At 36.9% G+C, this 14,079-nt stretch overlaps 1 protein-coding gene across 5 annotated transcripts in view; it reads right to left on the bottom strand.

The window, feature by feature from the left end:
- OSBPL6 (oxysterol binding protein like 6) overlaps positions 1–14,079 on the bottom strand; it is a 104,116-nt gene that overhangs the window by 11,346 nt on the left and 78,691 nt on the right. For all 5 annotated transcript variants that reach the window (XM_062578206.1, XM_062578205.1, XM_062578207.1 and 2 more), the window contains 12 exons: positions 13,438–13,568; positions 11,161–11,268; positions 10,216–10,350; positions 7,599–7,686; positions 7,110–7,363; positions 5,773–5,910; positions 5,351–5,414; positions 4,622–4,700; positions 3,229–3,373; positions 1,944–2,088; positions 828–954; positions 147–269 (listed from right to left, as the gene is read on the bottom strand). In XM_062578206.1, the coding sequence (XP_062434190.1) occupies positions 147–269; positions 828–954; positions 1,944–2,088; positions 3,229–3,373; positions 4,622–4,700; positions 5,351–5,414; positions 5,773–5,910; positions 7,110–7,363; positions 7,599–7,686; positions 10,216–10,350; positions 11,161–11,268; positions 13,438–13,568 (1,537 nt within the window). The remainder of the gene's footprint in view (positions 1–146; positions 270–827; positions 955–1,943; positions 2,089–3,228; positions 3,374–4,621; positions 4,701–5,350; positions 5,415–5,772; positions 5,911–7,109; positions 7,364–7,598; positions 7,687–10,215; positions 10,351–11,160; positions 11,269–13,437; positions 13,569–14,079) is intronic.

Raw genomic sequence — 14,079 nt, 5'->3', positions numbered from 1 at the left:
TATACGTATACACACACACACACACACACACTTATAAAATTGTCTTTCATGTCTGAATAGACTAGGCTGGTGGTAATTCATGCAGTACTTTGTCCAGATGCTCTAGAGAAAACAAACAGAGGCTTATTACTGAAATGAAGACTCACTTAAAAAATTTGGGTACATATTCAATGCTGTTTTCTTCCATGTACCGCCTCCGACTTCTCTGGAGCTCCTCTATTCTTTGTTTCTCTATTGCTGCTGCTTCTACATTTCCTTCTTCCAGAAGCCTGTATGAATAACAGCACATCCTATAGTGATTATACAGTGCCTAGAACAACTGATTTTCTAGCATCAGTTCCTCACAAAAGACAAGCAGAACCATGCTTGTTTGTGTTGTACCTACTTTAAGATCTGATCCTACCTTTTCAAAATAAGAAACCAGTCACAGGATTTTTGCCTGCCCAGTTACATGTACCTAACCCACAGCCTGCAGCACTTCCTTTAGCTTCTTCAACACACCCCCAATGGTTTTATGAATGAGTATAAAGAGGGAATTAACACTGCTTCCATTCAGAGCATGTTTGTTATTAGGAATCCTATCTCCTCTAAAAGATTTCCTACTCTGTATGTAGCTCTACTATACCAACAGTGTGCTTTCTATGCTCATTTTTTTCAACCGGATAAAACAGAAATTTGACTACAGCACTGAATACCTTCTCTTCCAGCATAATCTTCTGATCCAAAATCTAGTTCAGCCTGTAGTGAAGACTTCAAAAAAGTTCAATACTCAGCCAAATTAAGCCTTAAAATCACCAGATATTAAAAGTATAAATGAGCATTCTTGCCTTTGATCTGGCCTGAATCGTGCATCTGTTGTAGGAAGAAGATCTTTCAGTACTGGATCTAATTCATTGAGCTCAATAGCAAACCTTGTGAAGCCATAATAACGTTCATAATTGGTTGGCATGGAGCCTGTATGAATATGCATGAGAAAGAAAAATGCTTTTTAAACTATTACTCTAAATATGCAACAAAGCCTCATATACTTATTAAATTATAACAGCAAAATGCATTAGTATATTTTACTCTTTTCATGTACAATTAAAAAGCATCAAAAAGCTATTCTCTAGGTGGAACAACTTTCACTAAAGATTAATTTCCACTACTTCTCTGCAGAGGTTGTAATTACATATTAATAGATTTAAAACTTTTATGATCTTCCTTTTTAAATAAAAATTACTGTTTTCAAGATTTTTGAGTTAAACATACTTTCTTCTTCCCAGAAAAGCGCACTTATAAAATGTCTGTATAAAAGCTAACCTTAGCTGATCTTTAATGCTAATTTTGGAATGTATGCTCGCTCACAGACTTATTCAGCACTATCCTGAACCTTTAGCCCTAGTTTCAATCAGAGCAGAATGGGTGCAAAACGGCAATTCCTGGATAATCACTGTGCATGTATCCAAGAGACTGCAGATACAAACCAACAGTAATTCAAACCTAAAGTCTCTGAGTTAGCTATAAGGAAGCTGACTTCAGCTCCTGAAGTCACCAGAGGTTCATCATCTCTGAAGACCAATCCATTGGGTTAATGAAGTATTAAAACAACAAACTCAGTCAACTAGCACCTCCTTTCTGTTGAACACAATTGAGTTACCCTTCGTGAAAAGAAAAGTCAGGCATGGACATCCAACTATTTTCTTAATTTTGTTTTTATAATGTCCCCAAGCCCCCAGTACATTTGATCAGGAGTCAGACTGAGATGTAGAAGACTATGCCTTGCAGGAATGCTTCTATTTACCATCATCGTAAACTCAGTGTAAATTCTTGTTTATTTGTCTAGCCAGGTACCTCCTCAGTAGTATTTTGTGTATTTAAAATGACAGCTAATACAGCTTTACATAGTTTACAGTTACACTAAAGCGGCTGCCATAGTTTAGCACTTACTACAAGCTTCTTACCTGGCCTCCATATACATTTGGCTGAAGGCGCAACCCCACAATAAAGGCCTTCATGCCACTTTCCAAAAAGGCGATGTACCACTTTCCCTTCTTGATCTATCACAACACCCTGGACCTCATTTACATTTGAATTCCAGTAGTTTACCTGCAATTTAACAAAGTAAAGAATTACTAGTTCACTGCTTCATACTGTGCATTATACCACCTCACTGTGTCATACACACACTGCGCATATGTTAGTTTGTGTCACTAACCGAAGCTTCCAAATTTTGTATCAAAATGGCTCATCTGGAATCAAGAGTATTAGAATTCAAAATTCAAATGATCCAAATATTAATTGCTTTAGCATCTGAGAAATATTGAATGATTCGATATGTGGTTTTGATATAAAGGAATTTAAACCCAAAAAATTACCAGCATATATAAGAACCATATTGTTCCTTCACCAAATCCCACACAGTTCAGCAGTAAAAGCAACACTTTGAATGTTGCAGAATCAGAGCCAGCTAAATCTCTTCTTCCTATATGAGAAAATACTGACTACACCTCTACACGTAAGGGAGTTCTTTGATGGTAAGACTTAAGACTTTCAGCCAGTTTTACTTAGTATTTGTTTTCCATTTCTCTTCTCTATTGTGCTTTTCTTAGACATGTATTTCTTATACCTTCAGCTACTGAACTGGTTGCCCACTTTCAGAACATCCATCAACTCATGACTTTCAGATATGCAGCAATGCACCACTGCTAACATTACAATGGTACTGATATATTTTGTTGCAAAATGAAAAAAAAAGGTTTTTGGGGGAAAATAATCAGTACTAACAGAGTTATACAGTAATTTGTTCTTATATACGGTCCTTGTCTGCATATTAAAATAATGAAGAAAAGCAGCATTATCGAATCTAAAGTGATAAAAAATTCAGGGCCAAATTTTAATGCAGGTTGAAATGAAATGCACAGAAGTCCATACAGTGACTTATTCTCACTGTGATATCAAAGAAGAAATGTTGATTATTTTATTTTTAACCTAAAATAACAAAAATAAAGCACAAAACTACACAGAAATGTAACAAATTAATATAAAATAGACTGGTTCAATGGAATAGACACGCTACTTACAGCAGCACTCTCAATTGATGATTTTCGTAGGGATTTGTTGTTTCTCAAAAACAGTGTTGGTAAGACAAAATAAGGAATGTGAATTTCAGGAATACTGAAGGAACAGCTAAAAGTAAAATTGTGCACTTTTGTGAGTATATTACAAGTATTAGAATTCATAAGTTACCTTGACAAATGTGAGCTTACAAATACAAACACTGCTTTTTGTGTTTCTGATGGTTATTTCTCCATAATGCTCTATCCACCTCCTTCCACTAAGGATGTTATGTATGCAGGTAGTGACTTTGTTCCAGACATAGTAATCTCCATACCTAAGAACAGATCAACAAGTAATTGGCAATGTAAGTAAGAGTAAAATATAGCTCCTTTAGCATATATGCAAATCATATTCCTCAAAAACCTTGAAACAACAGCTTATTTTATTAAAGGCTTAGCTTCTGGGCACATCACTAGTCCTCTACAGGGAAACTCACTCCATTGCAGAAAGCTAAGGAATGCTGCTATAAGCCACAAAAGCAAAACGCTGGGAAGCACTGAAGCCCTGTGGGGAATATTCATTGTCCTCAGAGCATTAACTGCTCCGGCCACAATTTCAGTGTGACTGAACAGACACACAGATCAACATACCCTAAAAGCACAGGCTGGATTGAGGCTATCGGCAGACAACGCAAGCAGAACTACCTCCATATGGAAAGGACAGAACGGAAGGGAAGCAGGAAGGCAGAGCTCACTGAGACACCATTCTTTTTTCTCTGTATCAATGACCCAGAGTCAGAGCATCTCCACTGTCAGGCAATGGAACAGAGCGAGGGAATCACACTGTGCTCGCTCTGCTGTAGAACTGTGCAGCAAACATGGAAACAGAAGGCAAAGCTGCTTCTGACTGCAATTTTATGAGATGGATGAAGAGATGAAGTCCCTGAGGATGCTGTACTGTCAAAGGCAGGAAGAAAATTTGGCTGCCATTTACAGTATTTCTGCAGATATAATAGTGCAAAAGCAGCATATACATTTAAATACCCTCTCTGAATTTACACCATGTTTTATCTGTGGTGAAACTCCTTCCTCTCACTACTCTGGCAATATCTGAAGGAAATGTTTTGGCTTGTGTAGAATGTACAACATTCTGGAAAATGCCCTTGCATTGTTACTACTGGTTCTTCTGAGTCACCATTAGCAATACTCAGAGCCCTAGTAAGGGCAGTACTAGCTGGGGACACTTCTGTACTCCACCATGTTCTTCTAAGCAGTTGATTATTATAGTATACAGAAATGGTGTTCTCCCCCTCAAACATTTCTCTTCCCCTCGGTCTTCCAGTTTCCAGAGAGTCCATACATTTCCACTCCAAGCACCCAGACAGATCTTCAGGCTCCAGCAATGCCTCAGTAACCCAGCCTGTACTGTCAGGAGAGATGCGAGCTAGGCACTAACAGCCTCACCAGTACTCTTCACGTGATATCTGTATTCACTTCACCCAATCCAATCACAAGGCAGGGCGTACTATTAGATTACAGCAAAGACCATAAACTAAACAAAAGGAAATGAGATAGTAGCTTACTTCGGAAGAGTTGCATTCAATGTTCCAACCGGCAGAATTTCCATTGATTTTCCCCAGAATTTGTTTTTCCATCTGATATCTGAATACAGTAGTGAAAGACTTACAAAATTGAAAAGACCAAAATCTTTCACTTGCAATGAACTGTAGCACATGAGATGATCTATGATAGACCACCCAGCTCAGAACAGGAAAACATAATTTTCCTTATGAAAATATATATATATATATATATATATATATAATGGAAATTGGCATTAGGTCAGAAAAACTAAATAAATTTTTATTTTCTCATAGAAGTTGCTCCATGCTACATTATTGTCAAATCTTGCATGAAAATGTTCAGTATAAATTAAATGCATATGCCACTACAGTCAAGGCAAGAAACAGCTCCTGTTGAACTGTGAAAAAAAAAACAAAACAGAAAAGAACCCCCACCCCAAACTACTTGTGTTTAAGAGAAATAACGATTTACTTGGTAAAACACTTTTAAGCAGAAAATATATATAAACAGACCTACAAGTGACAAGGAAAACTGTAACATGTCTGCTCTCTCATAAGAATGAAAATGTCGAGTGAAATAATTCAATTCATCAGTTTCCAATATGCAACTACAATAATAAATATAAAAATTTTGTGCAAGTTCCAAATGCAAAGCTAAATCTGTAGGATAGACAGAGTTTTTACTTGCTAATTAAGTAGTTTTTCTGCTTTTGAATTAAAAAGGTGTACCTTGCCAAAATACAAAGTTCTTCGATTCACAGTGACAGGCAGAAATGGGAGGATGGTGGCTAACCTGAAAAACAGTTGGGATGAATTAAAAGCAGTTAATTTTCATTTCTAAGACATTGCAACTGTTACTGCAAGTTAAAAATACCAAATAGCCCATGCAATTTATAAGTTTATGTTACTAGGAAAACCAATGTAACTTAAACTTCCTTTTTTACATTATGTCCTTAAAATGTCTTTACTACTGAAGCGATTACTATAAAAACACATGCCTTCTAGCATTTAACGAGGTTCACTCGTGCTAACAAGCTTTCTTTATTATTAAGAAAACACAGCATTTTAACTACAAAGAAAAATTAAGGTTACTCTATTGAACAAAGGAACCAAAATTTAAACTGAAGTGTCTATCTAGGAACAGGCTTTACCTGCTCTGAGAAAAATCGAAATCCTTTGTCTTCTCTAATGCACTCATAAGTTTCACCAAGCACTGGGTTAAATGGCTTGCTTCCTGCTCTGAAGTATGTAGAGGCATAGCCTGATGCTGCAAAAGCAGCTATGAGAACCTGTTAAAATAGAGACAAGAATGCAAGACGAAGTAAGAAATAGCTGGAGATTCTTGCATATACACCATCATTATGTGCTATCATACATTGAGCAGTGAAATTTGCATTAATGAAGCCTGTCTTGGAGTAAAACCAAATATCCCAGGCAAAACTAGTACACACTGCATTTTTTCTGTTAATGTCATTTGTACTTCTTCATGGCTTCTGTCAGTCTCTTCTAACATTTTTTCCAAAATAACAATTTTAGAAAGATACTGCTGCTCCAATTTCCATCAAGCTTTTCATGAACAACCTAATACAAAGTTTCATCTCTATTGAGAGTTGCCTGTTGTCCCTGCTCCTTGCAAATAAATCTATGACAATTTTTAATGACAAGATTACATACTATTTTCCTCTGAGATCTCCGTTCTATTCAGTAGTGAACATAAACAGCTCTCACTTAGTATATTCTTAATGCAAAGTTACGTCAGGTCTTCTGTGTGTGCTGCCCTTGTCTCAGTCACCTTTTATCTACATGTAAAGCCCAAATTTAGCAATCTCTGAACCAGACCATGGGAGTAATAAACTGAGTGTTATGCCACTTGCATTCAGATTGCAGCTCCATTTAGTAGAGCTCAGAACAATCAGGAGCAGTGGAAAAAAAGAAGCGTCCACTACTTCTGGATGCTTACTTCAGATGATAGCAAAGTCCTGATTTTTCGGAGAACAGAGCAGAAGTGGGTAAAATATGCAAAGCACAACTACCATTGATGTTTTGGGTATTCAGCACTTCTATCAGTAAGTCCCAAACACTTCAGTTTAGGCATACAATTTATACTTTTAGACTACCCATTAAAAGTTTGTCTTTTTATCACCTGCCCAGTTTTGCATAAGATCTCTGTAGCAGATACAGGGTTAGAATCCAGGTTTGCAAGGACATTCTCAGTTGCACCATGGCTTTTTCCTGCCTACCTACTCAGCCCTAGAGAGCATGATTAGTCTTCACATCAATGAATCATAATTGCAGTACTTGGTTTGAGGTAAAGAAAAGCCCCTCAGCTTTGTCCAGATCAAACCTAGCATCTGTGATTGTACAAAGAACTGATATAACCCTGCAAGGGGGTCTGCTGCTTGTGAACGGGAAGAGCGAGAGCACAGACCTGCAAGCAACAGCTCCTCTTCTATCATATACCTAAGAAGTGCTATGCTACGCTTATTACCATGCGTTCATAGGGATCATCAGTTTCAGCAGCCTTGTCCAACAGTTCACTGTATTCCAGCTCTTCACAGAGATGTTGCAAAGTATTCAGAGGTTCGTTTAGCTCAACTGGCATGGACACTTTGGAAAGATCTTTGCCAATGTTATTTCTCAAAATATTCCACAGATTGATGTTACTAGTGTCAGGGCTGGGAGCTGGGAGACAAGTTCGTCGTCCGTTCCTGAATGCACCTCCTGTTAGCTCACCATTAAGAACTGTGAAGGGAAAAAACTTATTGTAAGAAAGCACTAAAAAAAGAGAGAGAGAGACAGAGAGACAGACAGACAGAGACAGACAGAGAGAGACTTATTCATGGAACCAAATTCACCACCAGAACAAGCAACTCAATTTCACTGATTTCAGCTTAGTTGGTTTGTGTAGACATGCAGTAAAACTGGTACATGAACAAAACCAACGTAATTTCCCGAAGTTTAAAACATAGCATTATACTTTGCCGAGAAATGCTGTCTGCAACACTGGTGTTGTCCTCAGATATATTATCACTCACATCACTAATGTAAGATTCATCATCAGAAGCCTAAAACATAAACAAAAGAAATATCACTTAACTCAAATATATACAAATACCCTGACAAATTAGGCAAAAATAATTACTTGGAAAATAAATATTCAAAGAAACAATTTCTAGCTTATTAGAGCTTTTAACTAAATCAACTGGATGTTTCAATCAGCCCATACTGCCAACACATCAACAATGTCAAGATAAATGCTATGCTCCCTATATGTTTCTGAATTCCTTATTGAAGCCAAATACGGAGATTAAATTCACATAAAGTGCAACTTCAAATGAGATCAGGGATGAACAGAAAGAACAACAGCATAACACACTGGGGATGGAAGATGAGAAAGGATGCTCAGCAGACTTGGGCTCTTTATATGGAGCAAAACATTAAAATGCAACCCATGTTTCAGCAAATCTGAGTTCTTCTGAAGAGCCAGGGAAACAATACAAGCAAGTTGAGAGCAGCACTTTGGAAAATGAAGTGTACTCTTCAATGATCTATATGAAAGAGGATGTCCAAAAAGAATTGCTGGTATCCACAAATACTGTTTTGATTAGATTATTCATCTCTACTAAAGAATCTGCTTAAATGTTCTCTGTTTGTAATAATAAAATGCCTATTTTTTTCTTCCATGTTTCTGTAAGATTACTTTTAAGTGTTTCTATTTATTCTACAAAATTGGGATTTTAAGAGCATCAACAGAGCACCGATAAAGAATCCTAAGGGTAAAAAAATAAATAAAAAGATTTTAAAGCTTCACTAGTGCTGTGGTCTACCACAAGACTACTGCTGTTTCTCTAAAAGCAGTGTGTCAACATATCATCTCTTTGACCAGGAGAACTCATGTGCGAAAACACTATGGCCAAGGCCATAGTTCTTCCTCTGAAGGAGTGGATAGTTATGTTAGTGATTCTGACGGGTTATATATGTTATATACATCGTTACCTCTATATTCTGGTTTGTCTATGTCAGCATGGAAAAGTAAGAAGTGTTTATAGGGTGTAAATAAAATGTAAACTTTGTACGATCACCTGAAAATTGTATAGGACTTAAGACAACATTCTGTAGGTAAGTATTGTGCAGTATTTTGAAAGCAGTATTTCTGGAAAAGTATTTTTGTTTAAAAAAAGCTTAAAAAATAGAAGATAAAAATGTGGGCTCTCCATAATCTAGCAGGAATGAGGATATTCACATTTTATTTGCTTATTTTTGAAAGGATACTTTTACTGTCAACTGCAGTCAGCCTTAGATGTAACTCTTAAGCATCTTGTATCTTCTCAGTATTGCTGCCTTCTTTGTGCTGTTAAGTCAAAGGCTCCTCTGACGTAAAGTTCTGACTGAGGTTGAAATTGAAGCTGTGGCTGTCAGCTTCAAGTAGACACTCTAAGGCCTTATTTGCCAGACAACAGGCAACAGCACTCTTCATTTAATATAAATGAATTCAACACTGTATTTGATTTCCATTTCAAGGCAGCAGCTATGGAAACCTCTACTTTGGGGAGCTTGCTTTCTGAATTCGTCTACAATCCTCAGAATCCAGTTCAGTCAGCAATTTGCAAGAGAAAACTGGATATTCAGAACAAAAAATGCTACCATTTGTTGCCGAACAACTCACACTGGACTGTGACAATTTAAAAATAGGATGTTGATCCTTCATGCCAAACCACTGCTTGTTTTTACTTTGTAAGGTTAGGAAAATAAATCCGGAGAAAGTGCAAAGCTATAAAATCTTGACAGATCTTTATCAGCCAGCAAGGTAAATAGATCCATGTCCCTAATGAGGGTGGAAGCAAACTGTAATAGCAAATGTTCTGGAGACAATAATCATGTTATTTGGAAAAGATAAGTGATTTAGTTCAGCAATTCTGTAAACAGCTCTCTTAAATGGCTATAATTAATCATGAATGATTATCCAAGCCTCCAATGAGGGAATCTGAAAAAAAAATACGTAGTGTGAACAACAGAAAAAAAAAAACAATATAGCAATCTTCACTTGTCTGGTACGTAACTCTAATGGGATTCTGAAATGCCATTTAAGATAACTCAGGAAAGCTCAGGAAAACTATGGAGAGCAACATGATTCTGTGGCCAGAATGGTAGCTACCTTCCTCAATTTTGATCTTGAATGAGCTGAATTTTTAGGCTGCTGTCTACTTCTCCGGTTACAGAGAACAACTCTACGTGTATATCAGAGCAATTTTTTTATTAAGTAATTTTAGAACTAAATTAGCTAATCACATAGTCAGGTATAAATGCTCCTGTTTCTGTTAGCCTTATCTGAAACTGCCATAACCTAGCAAGGACCCATACTGAACATAGGTTACTGACGCACAGCACTTTCCGTTTTACACGTCTGGAGATGTTCCATCTGTGGAGATGGAACATCTGCACCCTACTACGAGGGAGTGTGGGGTTAATTTATCTACACCTTATGCATTCTAATACCTTTTTTTTTCTAGATAGCATAAAAAAGCACATTCACCAGTAGTAGTGACATCTAATTCTATCCGAGAGCAAAATCAGAGCACGCTGTCACAGCCTACCTCATTTTCTGATGAGCTGGCAGACAAGAGCACTTCCTGCGCGTCAAAGAACTCTGAAACAGATTCAGACATTGAGAGCCTGCTCTCATTAGAAACTTGCTGGGACAACGAACTGACATGAATTTGTTCACCTGTCTGTAAATAAAACATAGAAAAATAGAAGTATTATTCTAGTGTAAAAGAAATGTGCATAAAAGGTAAGTGGTAAATCACCTGAATAGTTTTTCTATGCCAAATATAAGCATAGATAGTAATAACAGTCTTTTTGTAGGGCTTTGTGTGTACGTAGCAGATGAGACTCGGACAATTACCAAAAAAAGCACATTTTGAGCAGTGAGCTATGGATCTCTTCATCTGAGGTCTGCTTAGCATCAACTGCTAATCCTCTAATCATAGATCTAGTTCTGTATCAAGAGGAATGAATTTGTGAACAGTAGCTGGATTGTGCCAGACAAGTTCAACCATGAAATTCAGATGAAAAGACACTTGGTCACATCTGACATCACTGGAACCAGCTTTGATACTCCCAGAATTCAATTATAAAGCCTTGTAACGCCAGGGACTTATTTTAAATTACTTTGAAAATTAATGTACTTTTTAACTGGTGTACCATCAAATGTTTGAAATGTTTGAATATTCAGGACAATGGCTATAACACACATGTTTTTACTCCATGTTTGTACTCTACCTATTTCAATTATGCCATTAATACTGAATGAATACTACTACTGGGAATAAACTCTCCATGCAGGAGAAAAGCAGGAAGAGAAAGATACTTGTGCCTTGTATACAGACATAGCACAATTTGGGAACCCTTGTCTTTGCTGTTAAATTCTTATTCTAATAATTTGAAAGAATTAGGAATTTGCCAGGAGTGTTTCAGATACTACTGAGAATTAGCAAGGTTTGATTGTACTCTAAATCCAAAAAAGATCAAACTCTTACCTCATCAGGACTAGGGATAATATTTACACTGACAACCTGATCACAAATAACAGATTCTGAATGTATTCTGTTCAAGCGACTCCTTAGTTCAGCATTCTGGTTGAGAGCCTTAAAATAAAAATTGCACATTTATTAAAAAGCAAACAGTAAGCTGCAAAAAAAAAAAATTTTTGTCTGAACTCACTCTTCACAGAAATTTAGTAAGAAATCACAGATCTTCCCTTTTTCCATTTTAGAGAAATATCCATTTTGAAATCTACTCTAACCAGTAGTATATGATTTATACTTTTGGTTGGTTGGTTTTCAGGGATTTTCAGGAGTCAGGGAAGCTGATATGCTTCCACAGTGGCAGGCTACCCTAATTCTTCAGATAGCTCTTAGTCAGAAATACCAGTGGGTTATTATATTATGGAAATGGGGAATGAATGCAGGCAGAAAGAATGAAACTGTACAACATGAAATACCCTCAAAACACCCCAAAAGGCAATGCTTAGCCTACAACTATACCAAGATTATCACACTTAGAGCAAGGAAAAGGACACTACTTGCTTTCCAGCAAAAAAACCCATAATCATTAGGATCATTGGGCACTTACCTCTCCAGATCATGTCATGTATTTACACGTGTGTGTTCATTTCAAACTACAGATCCACTAGTCATTCACAAAATATACTGACATCCATAGATTTCAACGGGTATCTGATCTTTGCTATTTTTTCGCCTCTTTTAAAGCCCAATCTATGTAATGTATTTGGGTGCGTGCAGACATATTGTCTATTATGCAGAAACACATGTGTAAGATTGGTGAAGTTCAGAAGAACACGGTATATTACACAGCTAGAATATGAACTGCTAGTTGTTTTAAATCTAACATACCCCCACCACCGGGGCTATAGAAGTAAGCAATAGAAAGACATACGTTTTTTTAGGAACAAATGATTGTTATAATACGGTATATCCCCTTTCCCCCAGTGCACATTCAGGAATTGATTGCATGATTGTACTAAAACAAAGTAGGACCAAAGTAAAATAGGTTAGATCAAACTGTTTAAAAGATGCCACTTTACTTTGCTCTAAAATGGTCTAGGCATGTTCATAGCCATGAATCAGGAAGGGAAAGTGAGCACTAACAACAGACAGGCAGTAATTTCTTAAACTGCTCAAACCTGGCCATGAGACTGGTCACAGCCAGCCATCTGATCCTATTTCTGCTAAATTTAGTCTATCTGACTAAACTTCCATTTCTCCATTGAGACTATGAACAAATGTGTGATAGTGTGACAGTGACTTTTATATTGACATCTGGAGGTCAGAAATGAGTAGAACGCATGACTACCTATTTTATACAAGCTGGTAATAACAGTCTCCACTGGTCTTCATGTGGAAACCAGGTTGGGAACTACTCCGTAGCTCTTGTTCCATACCCCTTACTACCGTATGCAGTTATCAACCCACACAGCATCCCTATTCACCAATGTCTATAAAAACTTTGTACCTCAATTTTAATAGCACCCCCCCAACGCAATAAAAATAATAATTTACAAAATTATATACACATTTGGGTAGATTTATGTCTTCCTTTAAACCTGTGTACTCATTTCTTACAGATGCAGTGCTCCATACCAATCCACTCTTCAGAGTGAAAGTTCTCATTTTTTCTTTACAACAAATTCAATAATTGGAGTTATTTTGCAGCCTGAGGATATATCCCATGGAGTGGTCTAGAGCAGCATTCTACATGTGCATCAAGGCACTGTTGATGAATCTCTTCTTTCTCACTTAATCTAATGATAATTTTTCCTTTAGCATAAGTAGGAGAGATTCTGACCAATACAACAGGTATGCTTTTGAAAATGGAATTTAGCCATGACAACCCTGTAACCTATGGATCGTTTTGCTGCTGCAGATGTGAATATGTAAAACAAATCTGAAAATACTCATTTAAAGTTTAAAACTTCATTAAAAAAATGAGAAGAACTCCTTGGCTGTGCTTGAAATAGCTCCAAGAAAGGTTGTATAAAAATATTCCATACTTTCGCTTTACCTTGGAAAACTGTAACAAATATATGCTTACACAAACGATACCCTTCACCTCTGCAAACACTGAAGTTAGATACATGCTCTTGTATCCATAATGAAACATACATCAGGGTAGTTCTGTTTGCAGAATTTGGCTTTATTCGCTTTTCCACATCAGGAAATGGCCAAAATATAAAAGGAACTACATCTGGCAACCTAGGCAGTTCCAGATGTGCTAAAATCAAAGCAAGATCATACCTGAGAGAGGGACTGTCGGAGGTGTGCTATTTGTGCATTGTGGCCTGTAAGATCTTGTTCTGAAACAATCTGCTTAAGCTTCTCCTTCTCTATAGCTATGCTGTTAAAGGCAGACTTCAGAAGAGAATGCACTAGGCAAAAAGAAAAAGTATTTTCTCAGTTAGAGGACTGCAGAATTACATCTATTGCAATATTCGGGCACTGAGGGCGAGACTTCCACCCTGCAATTACAGAAATTTGAAACTAAAATCTGAACTTCAGGTAATTTGTGCCCAAATCCAGTACATACATGTACTGCTTGAGTTTGCAATGTGCATGCTCAGTGTTTGCATGCACTGAGCGTACGGAAAGGTATGTATGTGGAAAACTTGTGTTCAATGCTATCTTTTGCCTTATAGATCAAATTCATTTGTTCATTGTTTTTTTTCTCTGCAAACAGAGTAATAAACATCAGTTTTTCTAAGACTTAATATTGTACTAAAAGAGGGGATTACTTTGATCTTTAAACAGGCTTCATGGTGATTGTTAAGAAATAGGTGAGCGGTATGTTTTTCCCGTATTACGTAACAGATAACAAACTGATAACACTTAAAATAGCATTTCTCAGTCTCTAGGACTATACATTCATTGACAATATAATGA

The sequence above is a fragment of the Rhea pennata genome, chromosome 6, assembly GCF_028389875.1.
Source record: "Rhea pennata isolate bPtePen1 chromosome 6, bPtePen1.pri, whole genome shotgun sequence".
NCBI classification, from domain to species: Eukaryota; Metazoa; Chordata; class Aves; order Rheiformes; family Rheidae; genus Rhea; species Rhea pennata.
Note: the sequence above shows the minus strand (reverse complement) of the source record. Positions and strands in the feature narration are given on the sequence as shown.